This window comes from Impatiens glandulifera, chromosome 1 (genome assembly GCF_907164915.1).
Source record: "Impatiens glandulifera chromosome 1, dImpGla2.1, whole genome shotgun sequence".
NCBI lineage: Eukaryota > Viridiplantae > Streptophyta > Magnoliopsida > Ericales > Balsaminaceae > Impatiens > Impatiens glandulifera.
In genome coordinates, this window is record NC_061862.1 from 44,576,939 (window position 1) to 44,590,862 (window position 13,924).

The 13,924-nt window shown below is 33.4% G+C and overlaps 1 protein-coding gene across 1 annotated transcript; it reads right to left on the reverse strand.

Annotated features, from left to right (window-relative positions):
* Positions 1–12,583: 12,583 nt before the first annotated feature.
* LOC124921790 (spermidine hydroxycinnamoyl transferase-like) lies at positions 12,584–13,281 on the reverse strand. Its single transcript, XM_047462493.1, has one exon. The coding sequence runs from the start codon at positions 13,255–13,257 to the stop codon at positions 12,691–12,693; it is 567 nt and encodes a 188-aa protein (XP_047318449.1). The 5' UTR covers positions 13,258–13,281; the 3' UTR covers positions 12,584–12,690.
* Positions 13,282–13,924: the final 643 nt, after the last annotated feature.

Below are 13,924 nucleotides of genomic sequence, written 5' to 3' on the forward strand. Positions count from 1 at the left end.
TTAATCCAATCCGATTTAATTCAATCTGAACTCAATCCGATCCGATCTCAATCCAATTCGAAATATCCAATCCGAATTAGTATTTAGGATTCGGATTGGATTGGATTTCATATTAATCCACCCAATGCTCACTCCTAAGATGTATATATTAATAAAAGATCATTTAAACCTATGTTTTATATATTTTGGTTATTGTGTTTGATTTAAGTTATATTAGATTTGTATTATGGTTATTTTGTTTGATTAATATATATGAAATAGATTTAAGACGAGTGATTCATAGAAAAATATTCGGCGTACACCAGAAAAACTGTCCCGGCCATACCAGAATTTGATAGCAGCATCAAAATCTGCGGAAGTGGCGAGACAAATATCGTTGGAATTTGAGCAAATCCGATTGAGGGACGCGGAAAAAGCTCATTTGGTTACTGAACTGAAAGCGGATAATGCTCAAATGAAGCAAAAACTAGAGAATCTAGAACAACAAGTTGATTATTTTAAGAAGCATAATCAACCACCCCCTCCTCCCCATTCATCTACTAATTAGTAGATTTTAGTGTTTAATTAATTATGTGTAATTTTTTTTCGTTCGAACTGATGTAATATTTGGTGTGTTTTGAATTATAATTTATTATTATCTTTTGGTTTATTAATGTGGTTTTTGAATTTTTTTCCTTTATTAATTGGTTATTTGAGAAAATTATAGAACATGTTTGATTTATACTTTTGTCAAAAAAAACATGTTAATTGCGAAAAACATGATTCTAAGTGTTGGAAGGGGTATTTGCGAAAGTTTTATTGAAAACTTTCGCTTTTAACCCTTCCCAAAAAAATCTGAAAATTTTCTAAGTGATGGGAAGGGGTATTTGCGAAAGTTTTAAAATAAATTTTTGCTTTTAACCCTTCCCCAATAAAATCTGAGTTTTTTCTAAGGGTTGGAAGGGTATTTGCGAAAGTTTTCAATAAAACTTTCGCTTTTGACCCTTCCCCAAAATAATCCGATTTTTTTCTAAGTGTTGGGAAAGGGTATTTGCGAATGTTTATTGAAAACTTTCGCTTTTGACCATTCCCTAAAAAAATCCGAAATTTTTCTAAGTGTTGGAAAGGGGTATTTGCGAAAGTTTATTTGAAAACTTTCGCTTTTGACCCTTCCTCAAAATAATATAAGATGTTTCTAAGTGTTGGGAAGGGGTATTTGCGAAAGTTTTATTGGAAACTTTCGCTTTTGACCCTTTCCCAAAAAAATCTGAAATTTTTCTAAGTGTTGGGAAGGGTTATTTGCGAAAGTTTTCAAATAAACTTTCGCTTTTGACCCTTCCCCAAAAAAATCTGAAATTTTTGTAAGTGTTGGGAAGGGGTATTTGCGAAAGTTTTCAATAAAACTTTCGCTTTTGACCCTTCCCAAAAAACATTCTGTTTAAGGTCAGGACCGAGAGTTTTAAGTATAACTTTCGGAAATAACCATCAAAACCGAAAGTTAATTGTATACCTTTCGGTTTTACCACTTCATAATTTGTTAAATTAATTAGTTTTTCACCTACTAATTTAGACTCCTAACTAATCTAATCAAGTGTGTGTTGTTTTAAAAAAAATTAATATTGTGTTTAATTTTAAAATGTTTATGATTGTGTTTGATTATATAGAGAAGTGTATATGAATGTTTATGTTTGATGATCCTATGAATGTGTGTAATGCTTGATCATATAGATTGTGTAATATTTTAAGGATATCAAATGTGTTAAATTAATGTTGTTCAAAGTCATTAGAAAGTGAAAAACCATTTAATTTAACAATTTGTGAAGTGGTAATTCCGAAAGTTAATGATATAACTTTCAAAAATAACCATCAAAACCGAAAGTTATACCATTAACTTTCAGAATTACCACTTCACAAATTGTTAAATTAATTGGTTTTTTACTTTCCAATATAGACTCCTAACTAATATTATCAAGTATGTGTTGTATTTTAAAAATTAAGATTGTGTTTCATGTTATAATGTTTATTATTGTGTTTGATTATATATAGAAGTGTATATGAATGTGTAATGTTTGATTATCCTATGAATGTGTGTAATGTTTGATCATATGGATTGTGTAATATTTTAAGATATAAAATGTGTTAAATTAATGTTGTTCAAGGTTATTAGAAAGTGAGAAACCAATTAATTTAACAATTTGTCAAGTGGTAATTCCGAAAGTTAATGATATAACTTTCGGAATTGTCTCTTCAAAACCGAAAGTTTTATATAAAACTTTCGGAATTGTCTCTTCAAAATCGAAAATTTTATATAAAACTTTCGGAATTGACTTATTTAAAATAAAAAACGCGATTTCTTTTCCCCTTCTTCTCTTCTTCTTTCCCTAACTTCTTCTCTCCCCTTCCGCCCACACCGCCTCCAGCCCGTTCTCTTCTTCGATTGAAGACGACGTCGCCGCTCCTCCGTTCAAGACGACGCCGCCGCCCCTCCGTTCAAGGCGACACATCCTCTCCTCTGTTCAAGACGACGACGCCGCCCTTCCTCCACCTCCACTAAAGATCGTCGTTTAACCAGCAGCCACAGCTTCTCGCCGTGCCTCCTCCACCAGCAACCGCAACTTCTCGCCGCGCCTCCTCCACCGTCGCCGCATACAACAACTACAAAAGAAGGTAATTTTGTGTGGTTTTTTATATTATTAATAATATCAATTAATTAATTTTGGGTTAGTATTATGTTGAACTAGATTGGATTTTAGGTTAGATTTGGATTTTGTATGAATGCATTAGATTTTAGGTTAGATTTGGATTTTGTATGAATGAATTAGATTTTAGGCTAGAATTGAATTTTGTATGAATGAATTAGATTTTAGGTTAGAATCGAATTTTGTATGAATGAATTAGATTTTAGGTTAGAATTGGATTATGTTTGAATGAATTGGATTATGTTTGAATGAATTGGATTTTAGGTTAGAATTGAATTAGGTTAGAATTGAATTATGTTTGAATGAATTAGATTTTAGGTATGATTTGGATTGTTTGAATTATGTATAATTGAAATAATGTTGGATTAGATTAGATTTTAGGTTAGAATTGGATTATGTTTGAATGAATTGGATTTTAGGTATGAATTGAATTGTTTGAATTTTGTTAGATTTGGTTTATATTATTGTTTGATTTGGTTTGATTAGGTTATGTTTATGTTCAATAATTTAGTTTGATTTTGTTGGATTTGGTTTATATTATTGTTTTATTTGGTTTATTTTAGGTTATGTTTATGTTCAATAATTAGTTTGATTTTGTTGGATTTGGTTTATATTATTGTTTGATTTGGTTTATTTTAGGTTATATTTTGATTATATCTACCTACAGTCGTCGCCTCCCACGCCATTGATGAATGACGCCGCTCTTCTTCGTCACTCTTTTCTTGTAAGGTTAGTTATTTTTGGTTTATTATATGGTTATGTTAGATTTAGGTTAGATTTAATTTTGATTTATGTTAGGTTTGATTTATGTTAGGTTTGATTTATTTTGATTGATGTTAGTTTAGGTTTGATTTATGTTAGATTTAGGTTTGTGAATGAATTGATTATTATTGATTTATATTTGGTTTTTAGTTTAGATTTGGTTTGAAATGTTTATGAATGAAATAATGTTGGATTAGATTTGGTTTGAATTAGATTTGATTTTAGGTTAGAATTGTTATATGTTTGAATGAATTGTGTATGAATAAAATTATGCTGGATTAGATTTGGTTCGAAATGTGTATGAATGAAATAATGTTTAGGTTTTATTATTGTTTGTTTAGGTGGAATTTTAGTTGGATAATTTTAGATTATGTTGAATTTTGGTTGGAAAATGTTAGATTATGTTGAATTTTGGTTGGATAATGATAGATTAGGTAAAGATTATGTTAGAATTATGTAAGCCTAATTAATTTAGATAAAGTTAAGTAAATAATAATGCGGGTTGTTTTCCATTTTATTAGAAAGATGGAAGTACCCGATAAAAGCTGGATGACCTTACGTCGAGATCATTCAAATTACGAGGAAGGTGTTGACAAATTCCTCGAGTTTGCTGTTAGGAGTACATCCCGACAAATAGTGAAATGTCCTTGCGTGAAATGCTTGAACACGCCGTTTATGGAAATAGACGATGTGAAGACTCACCTCATCATTTATGGAATAAATGTTCATTATGAGTACTGGTATTGTCATGGAGAAAAGAGATGTACTACTCACATGGTTAATGATGGTGTCAATGACGATGCCGATGACTTAGATGATGATGATGATTAGTCGGAGGATGCCGTGCCGGAATTCAACGATCCGAGAACGGAGATGAATAATATAGTTAATGAAGAGGTCAATGAAGAACGTTATATGCATGATTTTATAAACGATATGTTCTCTAACGTTAATGATGTCCCGAACAACCATGAACCAGTCGAAGATGCGAAGAGATTTTATAAATTACTTGATGATTGCAAACGACCATTGTATGAAGGTGCTCGAATAACGAAATCATCAGCACTACTGAAACTACTTCACATAAATATTTTTTGTTAATGGAAAAATTCTTCGTTCGATATGTTGCTGCATCTACTTAAAGACTACATATTACCGATTGACGCTCAATTGCCAAACTCCTACTACGAAAGTAAAAAATTTATTACTGATATCGGGCTTAAGTATGAGAAGATAGACGCATGTAAAAACAACTGTATGCTATTTTGGAAGGACGACAAAAATGTAGATTCTTGCAGAGTTTGCGGTCTTTCAAGATGGAAAGTCGACCAAACAAGTGGGCAGTTCAAAAGAAGCAAAATGAGAAATTCATTCTAACTAAGGTGTTGAGATATTTCTCTCTAATTCCAAGACTGCAAAGACTATACATGTCCTTAAAAACGGCTTCAATGATGAGATGTCATAAAGAATGAAGAGTTGATAGTGATACGTTGAGACCTCCTGCTGATTCCTTAACTTGGAAAACGTTTGTTAGGATCAGGATCGCCGATAGGGGGCTAAAGGAGACCGCTTACATACAACACAACACACACTGGTACTAATCCGGTTAAAGATTAGAAACGCTCTTAGCACTACATAGATTGTCACAGACTCTTGAACCGAGTTCAAGGGCGAAAATGTCTGTTTCAATCTAAAGCAACTCACACAGTTAGGTTTGGAAGATATAAGGAGAAGTCGGTTTGAATGGGGGGAAAGCCGGTTCGGCTAAGGGGAATATAAATTATTTCGGTTGAGATAAAGGATATTTCGGTTCGGTTAGTTAAAGTAAATATGTCGGAAAGCAAAATGAAGAACACAAGACAGGTTTTTATGGATGTTCGGAGTTGAATCTCCAACGTCACCCCTTCTTCTCAAATAGTGAGAAGGATATTCACTAACTGGAATATTCAACAAACACACTCCGACCGAGTTTTATTTACTACTCGTCGGTTACACCACTCACAAATGATGTAATACTTTAACACAAGATAAAATACACAAACATCTAAGAAATTTCAAGGATTTTAATTGATATTCAGGGTCGCGCGTAAAGTTCGTCTTGTTGTAAAATCACACTATTCTCTGTCCCATTAAGCATAGTTGAGCTTCTATTTATAAGGACATCACAACAGTCATATTTCTCTCTCTTCATTGGATTGGTCATTTGAAACCGTGCTGGTCAGAGTCAGGTAGCGTGCATGCCTTGTCATTTTGGACACATGGCAGACATGCATTAACCGGTCGCTCGTGTTAGAGGTTGCTTGTAATCTTGGATAATCAGTAATTATTCCTTCTTCCGCATGCTCCTGATTCAGATCCTTCTTCTTTGCATTTTCAAGAAATATTCATTACGCGATCTTCACAGATTTCATCACTTTGAATAATTTCCCGTTGGCCTTAAGATCTTCGATATTTAAGCGAGTCAGAAGTGATGCTTCATACGGTTTACATCTCAGCCGATCCGGTTATGGGAGTCAAACCGGTTTCACGACGAAAGTTTGACCACTCAAAATAGTGGGGTGGTTGTTGAAGGGTACAACGGGTCTGTAACTATGTCATACTACGGAGTTTTAACGGATATAATTGAAGTACAATACTTTTCTCACAAACGAGTTGTCTTATTCAAGTGTAAGTGGTTTGATACACACTCGGGGGAACTAGGAGTGAAAGTGGATAAATATAGCTTCGTAAGTATAAATGTAAACCGAATTTTAAAAACCCAAAGTCAAAACCCGTATATATGGCGAGTCAAGAAAAAAAAGTATTTTATGCCCCTGATATGTCAGCCCAACCCGGTTGGAAGATTGTTACAAAAATAAAACCGCGGTTTACAAATATATAATTCAGATTAATTAATTAGGTAGATTTATGTTTTTTACTTTATAATTATTACTTTATTTCAAATATTCGCTCATTTTTATTAATGATGCATTAAGAATGTTTGAAGGTCGTAAAGAAAATTGGAAGACTATGAGGAAAACACCCAGCAAATTGGGTAAGTACTACCAAAACCTACTTGCACAATCAGAAAACTTAAGGCTCCGAGAATCGTCTTCTAGAGATCAAGCACCTATTGTTGTGAACCCGATAGCTACTGCTCCCTCAGCAGACGAGGATATTGATGCTGCTGAGGCTGAAGAGTTTGTTGAGAGTACGTTTGCTGATATGGGGATGACGATGAGGCTGACGACGAGGGTCACGAGGAGGCTCACGAGGAGGATCATTCCACTCCCGGCCCATCATCGACAGGTAACTTGTTTACACTTAGTTATTGTATGAATTTGATAATTTTGAAGAATCTTCTGCCCGCAAGAGACGGGGGAAGAACAAGAATATCGTGCTATCTAAGAGGCCAACGGGGACAAAGATTGCTATGACTTTTAGAGCGATAGATGGGAGGCCCGGCGGTGTTGACGAGGGAAGAACAATGTGGTCTAGACATTTGGGGTCGGTTGTGCGGGACCCCTCAACCGTCTCACACCGTCTTCCGAAGTAGAAGGCATTAAGTGCTGACCAATTGGATTAAATTTGGACTGCTATGACGGTAATAATCATTATTTAATTATACATTAATCATTCAATAATTTTTTTATAACATTTGAATGTTTTTATTTTCAGGATCCGTTCGAGTCTACTAATGGTTCCATTGATCAATATCGAAGGACCAGATTGTGACACGCCAAACAGATATATAATAGATGACGCTCGAATTTGAACAGAGATTATATTCGCATCCATCAAGGAGACGATGCAGTGGTACTGGCTAATCCTCCACCAGACTACGATCGAGATGATTGGGAGTTTGTGTGTCACAACCATTACTTCACGGAAAAATTTAAAGTACGGTTTTATAAATTATAAAATCTGATATTAATTATTCTAACTTCATTTTTATTTCAAATACAGCAAAATAGTCGAACCAATGTTGTCAACAGAAATAAGCTCAAATTCCCACATCATATTGGAAATAGACCGTTTGCTCAAGTGGAGGAAGAATTGGCATGTACATTATTTCTAATAACTTAATTATAAAGATTTTTATTAATTTTATAAATCATTTATTTCAACATGCGGTTGAAATGGGACGGGCTCCCTCTGTCATTGAAGTATTCAAGAGGACCCGTACCCCAAAACCGACAAAAGAAAACCCAACCCCCGTCCTGGACGAACGCGTGCAAGAGAAAATTGTAAGTTAATTGAATATAGCTAATTTTTTATTATATAAATGATAATTTATTTCAAATGTGCAGGTTGAGATGGAGGAAGTTCTTTGTAACGAATTGGAAATATTTTATTTTGAATTGACGGAGAGGGTGTTCGGACAATAAAAACCCACACACTTTCGTGAGGATCGTCGAAGTGGAAATAGTTCACAACGAACCACTGATCGATTGTATGAAGAGAATCAAAGAATGACGCTAAAACTTGAGGAATTGGAGAAGAGGGATGAAGAAAGAATGCAAACAATTAATGAAATACAAGCGAAAAAGCTAGAAATTGTGACAAGAATGGAGAGGGAGAAGTTAGAAATGAATGCAAGAATGGAGAGCTTCGAAATGTTTATGAGGCAACATTAACAACCACCACCTCCTCCCCCCACTAGCTAATTCTATTACGTTTTGATTGGTTGTTTCGATTGAAAATAGATAAATTGATTGAGTACGTTTTCATTTGAATTTAAAACTGATTCTTTGGATGATTAGTTTGGTTGAGAATTTTGTAATGATAATTATCATTACCTGTATGTGTCATTTGTTTTATTATTGACATATCGGTTTGGCTGAACATGTTTTAGTTGCGCACAAAACAATCGGCCTATTTTATACATTTTGTAGGGAAAAACCGAAAGTTAATGGAAATTTTTCGGTTTTTCTTCATGGGAAAAACTGAGAGTTATATGGAAAGCTTTCGTGTTTTCCCTTGAAGAAAAACCGAAAGTTCTTCATAAACCTCTCGGTTTTGTATCAAAGGGAAAAACCGAAAGTTAATTGGAAAACTTTTGGTTTTTCCATTTGAAGAAAAACTGAAAGTTTTTCATAAACCTCTCGATTTTGTAACAAAGGGAAAAGCCGAAAGTTAATTGTAAAACTTTCGTTTTTTTCCTTTGGAGAAAAACCGAAAGTTAATTAGAAAACTTTCAGTTTTTCTCCAAAGGGAAAAACCGAATGTTTTCCAATTAACTTTCGTTTTTTCTCTTGGGTATCTAAACCGAGAACTCTACGATATCTCTCGGTAAATGCCCAATTGTTTTTAACGAAAGAGTCAATACCGAGGAATAACGAGAGTTACCTAAACTTTCGTTATTGGGTCTATACCGAAAGATATAGGGTCAAAAAGAGAGTTTTGCTCTCATTTTTTACTCCTTTTTCACCAGTATTCCTCGGTCGTGGGACCTGTGACTCTCGGTCTCAGGTCAGACCTATTGGTTCTAGGTGAAAATCCTTGGTCAGATTTCTCGGTTTTTGCTCAAGAACATCGGTCTTAGGACTTAGTCCCCACTAAAGAACACCGTTCATAGGGCTCGGTCCTCACTCAAGAACACTGGTCCTTGGTCTCAGTCTTAGGTTAATTTTCTCGGTCCTCGTTCCAAGAGGATCGAGAGTTCTTTATTTGGTATGAAGATTGCAAGTTTGTAACTTTTGATGCAGAACATGAAAAAATGATATGTAAATTGCAAACAACTCATATGGATGTAGGGATCATAATCCCTAATCCTAAAATCGATCAATCGAGCTATAAGTAGATCAATTTCTCAACCCGATATTTAGGTCGAGAATTGAGAGCTTTTGATTTAGGTCATCTCGTGGCCTAAATCTTGTTCCAATAGTTTTCAAATGACGTTTATAGTCGAACACAACCTAAACAAGAACATCAATCAAACTCTATAACAACTTTTAAAACTGAAATTCAAATTCATTTTTTTTTTAATTTCAAATGGATCAAACATGATCGTGATGGATGTAATATGATCTAGAAATCATGCTAATATGTTTATAAACATGTTAGGTAACTATTTGAATAAAAAAAATTCAAGATTAAATGCTCTATAACACAAAATTCAAAAATTCAAAATTTTTAAACCAAATTTTGGATTTTTTAGATTTAGGTTGAATTGATGAAATCTATTTCGACAGAAAGCTTAGAAAACATCTAGAGATTGATTTTAGACAAAGAAAACAGAATTGAAACTTAAATATGATCAACCCGATCAAACTTGGAAAAATCCAATTTTGAATCATAACTTGAATTACAGTAGGTCTAGAAACTTACTAGCGATTGAAAAACATTTCAATGATGTGTAGGAAGCTTTCCCACGCCTTTGATTGAAGCCTAGATCATAGGAGCAGTTTCTTCAAAAAACCATTCGCCGAAGTTCTTTGTAGATCTTCAATTAGACTGTAATTTTCGGATTTTGTTTGATGGATTGGAAGAAGAACTCCTAAGGACTATTTAAACTCGAGCTAAGTCGGTTTCATAGACCAATTCAACTTCAATTTCTCTTAAGAAATTGCTTCTTCTTCGTTCTGTTTTGTCCTTAGTAGCCTAACTAGAGTATTTGTTTTGAATTCAGAGCTTAGGGGTAATGATGTAGAGGAAGAGACATGCTCGTAGTTGAAATCTCGAATGATAAGGTTGAAAGATGGCGGAGATAAGGTTTCTGGAAGGTCGTCAGCATCGATCGCGAGACTCAATGTTTGCGAAGAAGAAGAACAAAACGATTTCGTTTTGTTTTAAATAAACGCTTAGTTGTGTTCTGTTGGCGTTCTGTCGGTCACTAGAGCGTTTGGACTAGCGGGGTTAGCGTCCCATTAGCTGATCTCGTGTATACCCGAGCGTGCGTTGCTTTTGTTACAATCGGCTACATGACGTGGCCTTGGGTGTTGAATGAAGCCTTGGCGCTCATCTGATGGCCACAAATTTTGCTGCAAAGTTTAAACATAATTTCTGCCACACATGATTATCAGTTTATATTTTTAATAAAAAAATTATTTGAAATCGAATTTTTAACTCTTTCTTGTATTTTTCTTCAACAAATTATTACACAAAAATATTTTTAACAAAATAATAAGAATTATGTTCATTTATTTTATTTTTGGGTATTTTTGGATATTTTGGGGATATTTATTTAATTGTTTTAAGCCAAAATTATACATAATTTATATTTGAAATCATAATTAAATTATTTTAACCCCTTTTTGGGTTTAATTTGAATAAAATAAGTACAATATTTTAATCTCAAATTATTTTATGTTTTTTATTTTTTTTCTAATTAGGGTTTAAATATTACAATAATTAGCGCTAATTTAGTTTTAACTTCTTTTGGGGTTATTTTGAGTTTAAAATATTCAAAATATTATTTTAATATTATTATAAATTAATACTATTGTTATAATTTGGGGTATTTCATTTTTTTATGATTATAGAATACCCCTCTCGAACCGAGTTTGAATAAAACAAACTTCTATTTTTGGAAAACGTGGGTTCAAGATTTGAATCTTTGAAACTCATACCCTAATGTATACTAAGGTAGAAGAATATAACCTGAGTGGTAACAGATGATGGGGATGATTCATAACAATGATTCATAGGTTAGGTTATCACTTGATCATTTATCGGTTGAATCTTGTCAATGATAGACTATCACAATAGTCCTGTATGTTGGGAAGTAGTATTATCAACTGTAGGTAAGATTTCTTTTAAGATACATATAAATAGGACTCTGTAGGGAGTTATGATGGAACTCTCATGGGGAATAGTGATAATAATCAAGTTATGTTCATCTATAGATAAAATTTTGCGGCTGTAGATTAGTCATAATAATGACTTATATGGAAGCCTATTATAAGATAAGACTTACTTGGGGATGGTGATAATAATCATTCTAGGGGATAGGTTATGACAACGACCTATCTAGTTGCCTATTAAAATAGGGCTTTCAAGAATCATAATAATGACCTATGTGTCTATCAATAGATAGAGCTTTAGTGAGATCATAATAATGATCGTGGATGCCTATTACATGATAGAACTTTGAAGATGTCTTATACAAAGTGATCTTCGCAGCTGGTTGAAAATTCATAATTCAGCTGGAGATTGTTTACGAGAGGAGCTGTTCTGATTGACAACTTATCTTTTCTGATTTGACAAAGTGTCATTCGCAACTGAGTGAAACATCGATGGGTTGTGTCGAGGGGTCTTTTGGTTTTAACGTGACAAAATGTCTTTCGCACTAGATTAAAACCGTCGACTTTCAAGGAACTTTCATCATTTTAGGAATATTTCAACATAACTTTTTCCCCTTTTGTTTTACAAAGTGATATTCACAACTGGGTGAAATATCGACCAGGTGTGTTTTTACCTTCCGTTACAAGGAAAGGATGTATGCTACTTCGTCATGTTTTATGGTGCTTTATTTATCTCATGACGTGGGGAACTTTTAATGAAAGCTACTTGGGATGGACTATTCCCAATTTTGTTTCAAATTATGCTTGAAAACAGAAGAAACCTTGATTTTATCCATGAATCATGGAAACTTGGATTCGAAATGTGTTCGGGACTAAACTATGAACATTCTGCAATTGGTAGAGATTTATCTAACATTATATATATATATATTTATTATAGATGAATTTTATGTTTTAAAATCTGGAAGAGTTTAACTTATTTAAATATTATAATATAACGTCTTCTTTTGATATATAATTTATTATACAAAATTTAAGCCCACTCTAATGCGAATTCATGGGTCCGTCCCTAAATGTGAGTATTGTTTATTTTAACTTTGTAAATGTTATTTATGATTGCAAGATAAGGGCATTATGCTAGTATTAAATAAATATAAAAATTACAATTTTATTAATTTTAATAAAAATAACCTAATCTAATTAGTTAAATGTTATTTTAATTGATATTATATATGGCTAGGAAACAAAATTAAAAATGTACCAAATTCATTTAAATTTACCAACTTGATTAAGAATCATTCTCCAAGCAGTCTCCATTCAGATTTTGAGATGTTATTCTTTTCCATTAGTAAAATCTCTCAATATTTAGACATTGAAAAAGATATACATTAACCATATATGAATATAAAATAACATGTCTTTAACATACATAAAACCAATACATGAAACCACAATTAAACACATTTAGTAATTGGAGTTCTAACATAGACTAAAGATAAGAAACAATAAGACAAAACATTCCGCAATTATAATCTAGACATGTTGGACAAATTTTCATAAAAGAGCCTCATGAATTCGTCAATGTGGGTGTTTTGCAAACGCAAGGCCACCATGAGAGATCCATCATCATCAGAAAAGCGAGGAAAAACAAAAGTCTTGCCATCAAATCCAACTAGACCTGGCCCCATGTAAATCTCTTTACCCCATCCAAAATCCATACCATCATTTGTCAAGCCTATCCAACTTGTGATGGACAAATTAGGGTTCCCTTGAAAATCACCTTGTTTAGTACCCACAATATGAAAGTACCTCACTTTGTTGAAATCCTCAATCTTCCTAAGATGAACAAGGAAAGATCTCACATACTCATTTGTTCCTTTAGATATGCCCTCCCTCACCTTTCCTGCCACGTATCCCAATCCTTGAAACAACAAATTCTTCATTGTGACATCTGTTGTCACAATTAATATTGCATTTCCAAAATATTTATCCGGGAGTGGGGGGTCTATTTGGTGACAAAAATCTAACGATATACGTAATCTGGTTAATTGCTCGTTATTGAGTCGACGGGCTATGGATATGCAACGCCACATGTGTGCAGCGACAACCTCGTAACTTTTGAAGAATATAGAATGTTATTAAATTTATTAATATTATACTATATTCTATGAATACCTAATCAGATATTTAAAACCAAACCAGATCCATTCAAATTGTTGACATTAATCCAAGTGTAATTTTAAAAATGTGATAAGAAATTAAGAAAAAAGAAGATTAGATGTTACCGAGTAAACGGTGTTGGGTTTTGCAACAGCAAAACTATGGATCTTCTTCGAAATTAAACATGTAACAAATCAGTTTCCAAATCGTCTATGACGACAAACATATTAAGAAGACTGAAATAACACAAATCAATAAACGACAACACAATATACGTGGTTCGGTTAAAATCGACATACGTCCACGGGAGGGATAAGTTTCACTAAATCAAAGAAATGTCAACAATAGAAACTTACATGCCCTGCTCTCAAATGAAAGAAGTGATTACACTATGAATGATTGGACTACTCCACAATCAAAAGCTCCCCCAATCTCTCTCTGGATCAACCAAAGAACAAGAAGAAGAAGGAAACCAGAAAACCCTAAATATGTAATTTACTCTCTCTCAACCTTACTCTGTTATGAGAAAAATACCCAAAAAAGTATTTATACTCTAACCCGTTTTCATAAAAAAAACCCTGACCTGTTTACCCGGAATTT